The sequence below is a fragment of the Odontesthes bonariensis genome, chromosome 5 (assembly GCF_027942865.1).
Source record: "Odontesthes bonariensis isolate fOdoBon6 chromosome 5, fOdoBon6.hap1, whole genome shotgun sequence".
In the NCBI taxonomy this organism is placed as follows: Eukaryota; Metazoa; Chordata; class Actinopteri; order Atheriniformes; family Atherinopsidae; genus Odontesthes; species Odontesthes bonariensis.
This window is the reverse complement of record NC_134510.1, coordinates 9,713,212-9,726,204: the sequence shown is the minus strand read 5'-3', so window position 1 is coordinate 9,726,204 and position 12,993 is coordinate 9,713,212. Positions and strand designations below refer to the sequence as shown.

Here is a 12,993-nt window from a genome sequence, read left to right as displayed (position 1 = left end):
TACTTCTCATCTCATCTTGTTGCTTTAAGGCTTCAGTCTGACTTCTTTGCCTTCTAAGTGTCTTTCACTTGAGTCCATACTTCCTTTTTAGCTTGAACTGTCTTTGATATATCTCTTAACAGCATGATTGATTTGTCAATATCCATTCCCAATGAGTATCCGAGAGAACATTATTTGAGACATCATCAGTGGTAGAAAGTATCATTTTAAGAACACATGGTTAATTTCAGAGCATGTCAGCTTTGGCATTCAACTTTGTTCACTTCAGTTGAAATGACATTAAGGCCAATTGTACAGTTCCATTTAATAAATTCTATTAATCCCTACAGGGGAAAATTTGATGACAGACATAAACAAACATTAGCAAAAACAGCAACATCTTTAACATAAATGAGACACAGTGAAGACAGATGTATGAATACTAATGGCACCATGGAAAAACAACCAAACAAAACACATTGAATTCATTGAAGAAGGGTTTTGACCATTTTTGTATTATCACACAATTAATCTGCAGTAGAAGTTTCATAATTTAATGACATCTAATACTCGCATGACATGGCATCCTCTTAACAGTTCAACATCTCCCTCTCTTTTCCTGAAGGATAAATACAGGAGAAGACCTTACATTGAGGCCAGACACAATACGATAAAAAATTAAATGTGTATTCGACTCAACAAAATTAGACATAAATACACCTCTAATGACTCCAGGTCAGGCTAGATGAAGTCATCTTCTCCTGCATTATTCCCTCTGTGTTTTCATCGTCATATTAGTCCTGAGCTGTCTCTCAGCATGTTGTCTCTGCTCTGCCCCTGCAGGTCAAACTGTGGTACGACAAAGTGGGCCATCAGCTAATTGTCACCATTCTGGGCGCCAAAGACTTGCCACCCAGGGAAGATGGCCGACCCAGGAACCCTTACGTCAAAATCTACTTCCTCCCTGATAGAAGGTAAGAGTAGAAACCATTATTTCGTGTGTTTACTCAACCCAGCTCCTTTATTGCGATGTCATGCATCCTCCATCCTCCACATATGCTGATTACTTGTTTTTTTTTAATTTTGGTGTAGTTGATGTAATGTCCCAAGGTCATGTGCCATTTTGTAATACCCACTACTTTTAGCAAAAATTTGAAAACACTGATATGTCAAATAATGTTGGTTGTTGAGTCTCGGTTAACAATGTCTCTGCAATTTTTCCTTATGATGATGAATTCCAAAAGGTGATATATTGAAAGACGTAGTTCAATAATCATGACATCTACTCATAATTACCATGGTATGGTGCTGTGCCCTGTGCCCTGTGCTGTGTTGTGTTTTTGATCTGTTGTATTCGTGGTTCTTCCCTATCAAGGTTGTAAATAAAAACAGTGTGAATTATTGTTCCTCCAGCGACAAAAGCAAGAGGAGAACAAAAACAGTAAAGAAATCCTTAGAGCCCAAATGGAATCAGACCTTTATGTATTCGCCGGTGCACCGGCGGGAGTTTCGAGAGCGCATGCTGGAAATCACATTGTGGGACCAAGCCAGAGTCAGGGAGGAGGAGAGCGAATTCCTTGGAGAGGTAAGAAAATCAAACCCCATCCATCAGGGACACTAACTGAGAGTATCTCAGCTTATCTTCTTAAATGGGGTTAAGCCCTTGAAGTCCGAGTAAGGCAGAAGTAAATATGCATTCCTTGCCACATCTCAGCAAAATGTCTTAGTACCCAATTAGCTAAACATGACTGATTAAAAAAAATCGATGAGGTATACAATCAGGTTTCAAAGTCATCCAAAAACAAGCAGAGTTTTCTGCTCTGAGACGCTGTGCACATGTCAGTCAACGACACTGACCACAGACTGGTTGAAATGAATCGCATTAACGGGGCAAACATTTTAACTGTGATTATATGTAAAATCACAAATGCACACCACACACATTCAATATTTCAGTTACCTTCCAGCTGTGGACTAAGTTACCAACATTGTTAAATACTGTATCTTTTATACCCACAAGGCCGGCATGTACTAATGACATAGATCCATGTACGACAAACTGTCGCTGCTGTGCGTCCATTGATCCCATGTGAGTTCAGTACAAGTTTGTAAATCTAACAGATAAAAAATGGCCTTTTATTACTTTATATGTACGCGTTGTTTTTTGATGATTTTTGTTTTCATTTTCTCTCAGATAGAGGGGTTGTGCTGTTCTGTTTTTCGATGGGAAATTGTTCAAGCAGCACGCATCCAATGGTGTAACTTTAGAAAGGCAGATGTTGTGGCTGTAATTTGTGGTGCTCTGGCTGTTTCAAAACCTCCTGTTTATTACTGCAACTGTGTCTCCAGTGTTTTTTAGGCGGTCGCTGCTCTTCCTGGCCATCTTTGGAAAGTCTCCCAATAACAGTTTTCACTTCTTCTTTTCCATGTGGAGCCACAATGCAGACTTTCAGAAAAACATAGCCCATGGGCCCAAAACTGAGAATCTATTGTTTGTTGTCATTTGAAACTGTCTTCATGTCTGATTAGACTCATTAAGAATTACAGGAATACTCAATTTTGTTTTATTTATCACAGGTTTTGTAACTTGTGTGTCAGTGATCACAGAAGATCCACATTTATTTTTTTGCATTTCTGGTCCAGGTAGTTTCCCTAAAATTTTTATTTTCTATTATTAATAAGAGGAAATATGCTACCTGTCAACTCACACATTTAGTGCAGTTATTATGGGGTGGCAAAATTTAGAATTAGACACTGAAGCATGTTGCACAAGCGTATACTCATTTCTGTTGTACAATGTATATGAACAGAAATGGTTTGTTTGGGATTCACATTCTCTGTAAGAGCTCCAGGGACTATAGGGCACAAGAAAGTATTGCATGTCGTAATTCCATCACTGATGGCAACCGTGTTACTTTCACACCAATTTACCACGGCCTTACCACGGCCTTCTTCCTCTGGCAGATCCTGATTGAACTGGAAACGGCTCTTCTGGATGATGAACCTCACTGGTACAAGTTACAAACCCATGATGTGTCGTCCCTCCCACTCCCACGTGCCTCTCCGAATGCACAGCGTAGGCAGCTCCATGGAGAGAGTCCAACAAGGCGGCTGCAGAGTAAGGAACACCTACAGGTTTCTGACCCAGAAATACATTTGAATAAAAAAAGTAATATAACTAAATGTTCTGCCTCAAGTTAAAGAAGTTATTTGTCTTCATTACTTTCAAAAGATCTGTAATTTTCAGTTTTTTTATTTGCAAACTGGGAACTTCTTGCACTATTCATATGGTCAATTTGCTCCTCAATTTGCCCTCTGGAGTTCTGTTTCCTTTTTTTGTTATCCATGTCACATCAACTTTATGACTTCTGCTTTCACAGGCAAAGAATCATATTCTTACAACTCAGGTAAAGGCCCCTGCACTACCAGGCATTGCTGCCCTATGGGCCATCTGAGTGTTCTTCTGTCTTCTTCAAAGATGCATCATTGTGCTTTCTTTCTCCACCCCCTTTTTCCATAAAGACCGCATGTTTCTGCTGCCTTGTATGGATTTCTGTGGGTAGCTGCTTCGAATTTTATAGAATTTGCTTGGAATCCAATCAGGGTAGCAAAACATATGCACACACAAGGGAAACAGAGACTTAGGACAGAGTCCTCTTTCTCTGTATTCACCTATGATCTAACACACAATCCCTCCCTTCAACCCACAACCATATAAAAAAAAAAGCTCTGCTTGGTCCTTATCCTAAGTCGGTATTTTAATAACCAAAACTGTCCTCCAGTCTTAACTGGCATCACTTGACCTCATACTTCTCCGTTTGTTATTTGGCCCATTGTGAAGTTTTTCCCTTTTACAGTTGCATATAATACTGTTGGAACCTTTTTTTGCCCATTCTGCTTTGCTTGTGTTTGTGTTTCTTGATCGTAAGTAGTTTCTCAATATTGTTACAGGAGACAAAAAAGGACTGTCCTGCTTTTACAATACTTTATTTATCACATAGTTTTTTTTATTCTGATCATCCAAAACGGTGGTGGTGCATTTGAATTGAATTAAATCACACCTTATTCATCTCCAAAAGGAAAATCTTTGCAAGTTGCTACATAATGTATGGAGGAAAAATGAGTAAATAAATAAATGAATGAATCATCTAAGAAGATTAGAAATCAGTTAGCAAAGCGTTGGAAAGTTGGAAGTGTAGCAGAGAGAGGCGTGGCTCAAATCTCCAGAGATGGTCATCGATGCATTGTAGTTTGGCAACAACAGAGCTGATGATGTCACGTGCAACTTTGGCAGGTAACACAGGTGAACTCTCTTGGCAGACACCACGGACAGACACCCGCAGCCAGCTGTTCAGTGTCTGGGTTCAGCGATGCTTCTTCCATGAAACTTGTCCAGGATGATCTAAGCTGGTGTTAACATGTGCTGCAATGCCTCCTCCTTTTAGTTTTTCTGGTCTGGCTGTATTGTTTGAAAAGCATAAAGAGATGTTGGAGTCCGTAATACTTTCCTCCAGCAAATACTACTACAACTGATAATGATAATAATAATAGCAATGATAATAATTGTAATAATAATAATAATGACGGCAACAATAAAAACAGTGAGAATGATCAGAATACAAAAACCCATAAAACCTTTTTGGCCCCACTTACCACTGTTACATTCTATGACCTGGAGATGGTTCAGTTGCTTTAGATGACCATGTTGTAATCTGTTATACACTGGAATGCTTCTATGTGCTGGTACTTCTAGACAATTAAGGCTCACTCGCCCCCCACCAGGACAGTTTTCTGAGCGTGTGCGTTAGTGAGAGGTGAAAGAGCTGACAGCTGTAAAAAAGTTCTCAGCCAACTGAAATGAGAAATTGGGAGTGGCACTGCCAGAGTGCAGCACTTGTTATTTCTGAAAAAGCATGCATGTCCACTTGATTTAAGTTGACTGAGCAGTGACGGTGGTGCAATGGGGGGCAGCAGTCATAAGGCTATTCGGGGGGATGAAGAAGAGCTGTATAGCCATATCACTTCTCCAATCCTCACCCGTACATTGAATGATTGAATGAGCAATTTGACAGTGTCACACTTTAGATGAAGAGACATCAACATTTTTTGTAGAAGACGAGCAGTGAAATGCTGCATTGCTTGTGTCGGTTTGGTCCTTCACTTTAACCAGTACAGATTACAAAGGAGAGCATAATGTGCCAAACTGGGTAAATTCATCAACAAGGGAATGAAAATGACTTCTCCCTCTTTTCCCCATCTCTCTTTCTCTCCACCTGTTTACTCTCAAAGGATCCCAGAGGATAAGTGACAGCGAAATATCAGACTACGATTGTGAGGACGGTGTTGGGGTTATAACAGGTAATACACAATTAACCACGACTGAACATAGCAGAGTTCGTACATAGACTATCACCATCAGTCACATGCTTCCCAGGCCTGGACAACCTAAAAACACAGTTATATATACAATTTGAAAGATAAAATGCTGCACCCCATAAGCAGAAGCAGAGTGAGCGCTACGCGTTAGTCTTCCTCTGCACTACAAGTTGCTTTTCTGCTGTTTTTGCTAAGGCTCCAGCAAAACACCCACGCTGCACATCAGAAAAGGAGAAGCATAGCTGCTTCAAGCCACAATACCATAGAGAAAGTCATAGCTGAAGGATGCTGAAATGGGTTAAAAATAAAGAGAACATTCTGCTTATTTTTACATGCTGAAGACAGTTTTGATAAGCAGCATGTACCTTTTTCTTGAATGCAGTATGTCTTTTTTTTTTTTGGAAAAATGTCAATGGAAGACCACATAAAATGTGCTGACCTTGTTTGCTGGAATGCTTTTGATAGTTTGAATGATGGAAAAGGCGGCCTATTCGTTGAGCATGTGATAATGTTTCACATCCCTATTAGCAAATGTAGGTCACAGAGAAGTGAAGGGCAGTGCATGGAAAACAGAGAGGAATGCATCGAAGAGAGTGGAGAATAGATTCAGCTTCTGTAGCGAAGTTTCGGTCATACAGACAGACAGCCAGTCAGTTAGAGACGCTGATGGTACCATAGGTGAGGGAAACCCCTCTCTAGCCTTTTTAACATTCTCGTCAGCCCTTCACAGCCTCACTATGCTAATCTATCTTCATTTGATTCAAAGTGAAGGGAATACCCCTTTGCTCAGTCCTGGTTGCACCCTCTTCTTTACTCAGCCCCAAACCTGCAGTGTTTGCATTAATCTACTGTCATACTTTATTTCAAATGAGGAGAATACAGTTTTTCCTTGTGTACTGAACATAATATTTTAATTGCCTGGTTCTCACAGCACACCAGGCATGTTATAGAAGAAGAGAGTGGAGGCAGAAGTCAGTGTTTTTTTTCTTATTTGAGCCACCTATTTAGTATTGTTTTAACCCCCATCTTATATTCCCCACTTCTGAACTAATGCAGCTTATTCTTTTTGTTAATTCCAATTAATTGTCAACAAAGGTTAGCATTTTTGTATGTGTTTAACAAGCAGGCTGTACTCATGCGTGATGCAGCATGTTAAGATGAAGAAAGTACTTGATGTGACACTATGAGGCAGTTGATGGTCCTGCTGCGGGAGGCTCAGGCCTGCTATTCAGAAATGGCAAATCTTATGTCTATATAGGTCATAAAGGCGCGGAGATTTTGTTGATTTATTTTTATTTTTAGCTTTTCTTTATTATATTGAAAGACAGAAGAATGGTAGAACTACAGTTTGTTACAATCTACTAATTGGAATTTTGCATTATTCTGAAATAGGGATTAATTTTGAGATATTTTAAACAGATTTATTCTACCCACTACTTTGCCTAACTACTTCCCATCAAAAAGAAAATTGTATTGTATTAGTGTGTCAGAGTTCCTTAAGTGAAAGTCAACATTTCTTTATCTTTTTCCTCCAACTTTACTTACCTTTCCTGGCTTTTAAACTTTTGATTCAGGCTTTTCTTTAACTTTCTTTAATGTGCTACACACTCTATTGCATATCAATCAGCTTTAATAGTGCTAAGCATTGACCTTAACCATGGCTGCTAGCCGTGTTTGATTATCAGTTAATGAACCCTTTCAAGTCGAATGAACTAATCAGTCTAGCAGAGAAAATTCATTACAATGTTACAGATTTTTTAAAGGCTATTTTCATGTTTAATGCACAATGTTAACATAGCAGATGAATTGCACTTTTTATTAAAAGCTAGTTCTCATTTTTGGAATACAGAGATTCAGCATAATGAAAATAGGGGATCTATAACTTGAGTGAAGTGACATTTCGTGTAAGTTTTAGAGAGTTTGGTCTCTTTTCTCTAACTCATTACTGCATGTGGTCAAACTGGACTTGCATCACGTCAGTTAGAAATTTTTTATTCACAAGAGACACTGCTGTACTATTTATATAACAAAAGTACAGCAGTCCCACATTGAGGTGTGCTTTTGCTTCATAATTCTTATCAACACCAGCCGTGTAATATGTGGTTGTAAGTAAGGATCAACTGAAATGATCCAGTATTTCCCTGCTGATCTTGTTACTCCCTCCATATCTCTTTTTTTATCCATTCTTGTTTTCACAGACTATCGTCCAAATGGAAGAGACTTCCAGAGCTCCACATTGTCTGTTCCTGAGCAGGTCATGTCGTCCAACCACTGCTCTCGGTCTGCTGATATAAATCGAGCACGGTCGCGTTCTCCCAGTGTTCCCCCACCCTCCAGGTAACCTTAGTTAACCAACAGACTAACCTGTTAAGTTTGGATTTACATGATGTTTTTTTCTTTTTGTTTGAATTTCTTATGATCATGTTCATGTCCCAATTTTTCTTTTTTTTTTTTAACAGTTTCAGTCTAAACTTTCTTGTATGGAAATCCCAAAAAATATTATGCACTTTATTATGGATTACTTTGGATTACTGTGGAACTCCTTTAATACCATGCAGCATATCTTTCAGCTTCTCAATTCCCCAATTAAACATGAGGCCAGGTGCCTCATGAAATGAACAGAAGTGAACTACAAGATGTGAGGTCCAGTCCACCTGTGTCTCACAGCAGAAATCTGGACCCATAATTTGACCTTCGACCTTCTCAGTACAGCTCTTTTACTAGAGCGGAGCACCACAGAGTGTCTTAAGACAGACAATAGTGACCTTACCGGTGTGCACACACACACACACACACACACACACACACACACACACACACAAACACATGGTGAATGCATCCTCATATGTGGGTATGCATGACCAGATGCTGACAGGCTCATGTGGGGGCTGAAGCGTATCTATAGAGGGCTGAGGCCATTTGCCTTGAAGCTCTCTGGAAACTGATTTGTTTGAATGTTTTTTTTCTCTTCTCTGACATGCCAAAAGAATATGAATTCCCTCATTGAAACTTATTTCCTTTATCTCAATCGACCCCAGATTACCACAGAAGAATGATTTTTTTGTATTGCATAAAATAAATGAACAGAAAGTATTCATGTAAAAGTACGACTCTTGAAGATAAATATTCAGTTGCAGCTTCAGTGATGTGTCTGAAAAGTTCATGCTTGGGTATAACTGCACTGCCCAAGAAGAAATAATCAATTAATTTTTTCCATCTCAGAATCAGGTGGCAGAAATTATGCAGAAAACATTTGGAGCCAATGGTATTAATGCTGAGTAAACCATATTATATTGACTTGTCTTTCACTATCGTTATGGAAGAAGTGGTTAAGGGAAAGTGGTCAGTTATCCCCCATCAGCACTTATTTTCTGTAAGGGTTGGAAAATGTAGCTCTTAGAGTCCAATCAAAGCCTTGGCAGTGCCAGGCCACAGCTACTTTCCCTCGTCCAATTAACTTTATTTGATATTTCTGAGGCTCGGCCTAAATCAGCGTCAGATGCAGAAAATGCACTTACCTAAATTGTGTTGGACAGTGCGTACTTGAGTGTATTCCATCTGCCTTAATTAACTATATCTGGTTATTTATTGAAAACTGTTGAAACAGGAAACGAGTTACAGTGAATTTGGCATTGCCCCAGAACACCTACACTATTAAAAACATCCCCAACGGGATTTTATTGCTTTTTGTGAGGCTTCATTTTGTTTAGAATTTCTTGACATTTTACTTACTTGTGTTTTCCCAACTTTTGATGCTGAGGTTTTGTTTTTAAAAAACAAAATCTTGAATGTAACAGCTTATTCAGAAGTCACGTAATCACCCAGTAGAGGTGACAGTAGGCAAGTTTGATGGTTTAGCTTTGGTTTTTCTTATGTTTGCTCCTCTGTGTATGCTGCTGGTGTTCTCTTTGTATTTCTTATATCTGTCCATGCGTTAAAGTTAACGAGAAATGCTCCTCCTCTTTTGATTGCTTAACCCTCTTTCAGCTCCCATTGTCCTTGTCTGTATTCCTCTTTGAAACAGTTACATCAACCTTCCCTTTGAGCTCTCTCAGCCCTTTTGCATCCTGTGTCGTTGAGAAATCTTCTGGTCGCTTGGTTTGCTGACCTCTCCAGTCTCCATCTGTCTGCTTATGGTTTTGTCTATCTCCAGTTATCCTCCTCTTTCTGTATGCTTTCCTCTTCTCTTGCTCCTTCCTCTTTGCCATCTCAGATCCATCTTTATCTTTTTTCCTCCTCTCATGTGTTTGCAGCCATTTTCTCACCCTACCTCGAACCAGACATACTCAGCCTATCGATGATCCTCAAAAGGACACCAGGTAGACTTTTACCTGAGCTTGCATGAAGCCCCATTTCTACACCTCCACTTCCCAACCCAACACTCCTATGTACCAACCCACAGACCTATTTTGTTTAGAGGAAAGCCTCTATTTGATTGTTGAACACATGGCACTGACACCATGACATGTATTTTCTCACTGTTGTTTGACCAAATTAAGACATTAACTGTGCACTAAGCCAAACTATAGTGAATCAACAGTCAAGTTTAATATTTTGAGTCGTTGTTGAAGTAAATTCAGATTTACCTGTCCAATATCAGTGCCATGAGTATTGTGTTGATGTGTGACAGCATGTATTTTCTCAGCAGAAGATTAAAAATATAGACACAACACATTACTTTTCAGGAGTACTGTATGTTGAACAGATGACTGACCATACTATTTATCCAACAAGCATTGCACTCTTTTACTATTTCATTATCATATAAACATCTTCTTCATTTGCTCCACTGTTTTCTGTGTGTGCAAATGTAAATTGTTCATAGGTACATCTGCCTTCTGTACCAGAAGAGTGACTGGCACTTCTGTAAATGGATAGGTTCTCAATAGTTATTAAGTTTTATCAAGCTAAGGGGGTTTCCCCTAGAAGCTGGGAATACATTCAGTTTAGAAGGGGGGATTCAGATGAACCTTCAGCTTATGGATAATGTTTGTAATGGAAATCCAGAAATGTCTTCCAGCATTTATTGTAGGTTGTTCTTTTTTATATTGCCCCCCCTTTTGAGGTGAAAAACAATTAAATGCTGACCAGTTGTGATATTTTTTTGCCAGCCGCAACCATCGTGTATACCCAATCTGCAGAGAGGAAGCAGTCAGGTTACTGCGTTCCACTAGGATGTCCCGTGCCTTTTCAGAGGGCGCCTACTCGTCCGACTATGACTATGAGAGGTATTGAAATGCACCGATGCGGCATCTGTGCATCCGCCATCTTGTGGTCTCTTAAAGTTGTCCCTCGTTTGTCTTTAATTTTCCGTTATCATGCGTGTGATGACAGAAAATGATATCCTGTCAGATATCTGTTTTTGTTAAGACGTCATCACAGCTCTGAAGTTGTGTAGATGTACACGAATGGTACACAACTGCCTCCCTATGTTGAGGCTCAGAGCTATTTATGTGACTGAAGGGACTCTCCCTTTATTGATGTTGTTTATCTATACATGGACATTGTACCAACAATTTGTTAATCAAGTGGTGTGTGATTATTAGTGTTGTCTTTTCCTACATGCTATTATTGGCAGCTGCTTGTTGCTCATTCATTGTTCGGCATCTCTGATGCGTATTGTTCTGGGCTTCACTGCAACCTCATAGCAAAGTAAAAAAATCATTTGATAGTTCTTGTTAGACTTCATTCTTTACTTTGTCATTCAAGTCTGGCACAGGTTTGAGATTGAAATATGGTTCCGTTGTTATCTTTTCCTATGACTCTAATGGTAGTAACACATCAAGAAAGCTGCCACTCTCAACCACAGTCTCAGGTTGTAATTCCTTACGATAAATCAGGCACAAAATGCTGTTCTGTTATTACCTTTGACCTCACCGAGTTGTGGCCAAGTTGTGGTTAGAAACAGACTGCATTATCCATATCTTCATCTTGCGTATTGTTGTTGCTTGTGTTAGTTGTAATCACATCCACTGACTCAACATGACATCTCAGAAGACGAGAGTTCCGATTTGTCACCAGATACTTTATCGATGCTCTACAGGCTTTTGTCCGATGTTTTTTTCCTCTTTAAAAATATCCAAATGAAGTGTAAATATTCAGTTTAACTGTGCACTTTAAACCATGTCAGTGCTGGTTGTTGCAAATGTTGTAGTTATTTCTTTGTGCCCCACAAGCAGTGAAGTGGGAATATATGTTGTTTTTGCTGCTAGATCTGAGTGAAGCATCCGGTGTGTTGGACAGCTGAAATGCAATTCAAATGCTGTGCAGATGCTACCCACTTGGTGCACTGCTGCCAGTCAATCATCCGTCCATCCACTTTTGATACATGCTTAATTGAATTCATGCGGGGGCGCTGGAGCCTATCCCAGCTGGCATGGGGTGAGAGGCGGGGTACACCCTGGAATGGTTGTCAGTCCATCACAGGGCCACACAGAGACAAACAAGACAAACAACCATGCACGCTCATACGCACTCCCAAGGTCAATTTAGACTCACCAATTAACCTAACAGGCATGTTTTTAGATGGCAGGAGGAAGCCGGAGTACCTGGAGAGAACCCCTTCTGCCTGTCTGATACTAAAATCTCACTTTTGACTCTGTATAGGAAATATAGTCAACTGACTTTTAACTGTGGTCATTGACCTGTTTGTGATATATTTAAATCTGTACAGGAGTCTGAACTGATGTAATTACATCTTTAACATTAAAATGAGGTTTTGGGGTGTGCTGGTTAAATCCTTACATCCCTAGCATCTAGCTAATCAAGAGTTGTCCATAGCGGTATATCTAAGAATTCCTATTGTGTCTGTTTGCATCCAGGAAGAGAAACAGCTGTAAATAAATAAGGGCATTAGAAAAAAAAGGAGAAATGGACAAGCAACAGAGAGCAATGAAGGAGTTTGCGCCTTTTGGCAAGTGTCTTAGGTCAAGTGAATTGCCCCACAGCGTACCACAAGTTCATGTTATTATGAAAAAAAGCCAACTTGTCCTAGCACAGAGAACCAACACTTTGGATTACTGGCATCCTGTGAAAAATGAGTAAGAAGGTCTATTCCAAAGTGCAGAAAATGTATATCATGGCTGAATCCATCAAATCACACCAAATTAAATATTTGTATTCAGAAGTAATCTTCGCATTGTCCATAAATCCTTTTTTGTTGCATCATTATGGCAATGTGCTAATTATTATGTTCACAAACCACAGCAAATGACTGACTTCTATTCTACAAGGGCAACAGACACTTGAACAACTTGAAAATAGGAATGACTACAAATTTCTGCTCACGATTCAAACATGAGTAAGGTTAAGGCTTTTGGCGTCAACTTGCCTTGTTGGACGTTGTTCCCATGTATTTGTAGTGTGTAGAGGCCAACGTGTCCTCTGCACTTCACAAAAATGCTTTAGTTTGGTATGTTTATTAGCATTAGCATTATCAATAATAAAGAGGATAATTTTAAGATTTGTGAATGTTACAACACAGTAAAACACGTATAAAGCATCAAACTATGTGCATGATTTAATCCCTTCCACATGTCAATTTTTCCATATTTTCAAATATTTGATAAATATTTTATGCACTATTTTGATTTGTGCTCTAAGTTCTTTTCTGACCCACTCCCACACCTTTTTATTAAT

The 12,993-nt window shown here is 39.3% G+C and overlaps 1 protein-coding gene across 33 annotated transcripts in view; it reads left to right on the top strand.

Annotated features, from left to right (window-relative positions):
• The window catches only part of rims2a (regulating synaptic membrane exocytosis 2a), a 140,159-nt gene that overhangs the window by 82,827 nt on the left and 44,339 nt on the right, over window positions 1-12,993 (top strand). For 17 of the 33 annotated variants that reach the window (XM_075464837.1, XM_075464856.1, XM_075464843.1 and 14 more), the window contains 6 exons: window positions 823-953; window positions 1,393-1,564; window positions 2,944-3,097; window positions 5,269-5,337; window positions 7,554-7,692; window positions 10,467-10,583. In XM_075464837.1, coding sequence (XP_075320952.1) covers window positions 823-953; window positions 1,393-1,564; window positions 2,944-3,097; window positions 5,269-5,337; window positions 7,554-7,692; window positions 10,467-10,583 — 782 coding nt within the window. Of the gene's footprint in view, window positions 1-822; window positions 954-1,371; window positions 1,565-2,943; window positions 3,098-3,359; window positions 3,387-5,268; window positions 5,338-7,553; window positions 7,693-10,466; window positions 10,584-12,993 lie in introns of all 33 variants that reach the window. The other 16 variants (XM_075464833.1, XM_075464832.1, XM_075464827.1 and 13 more) reach the window with 4 other exon arrangements.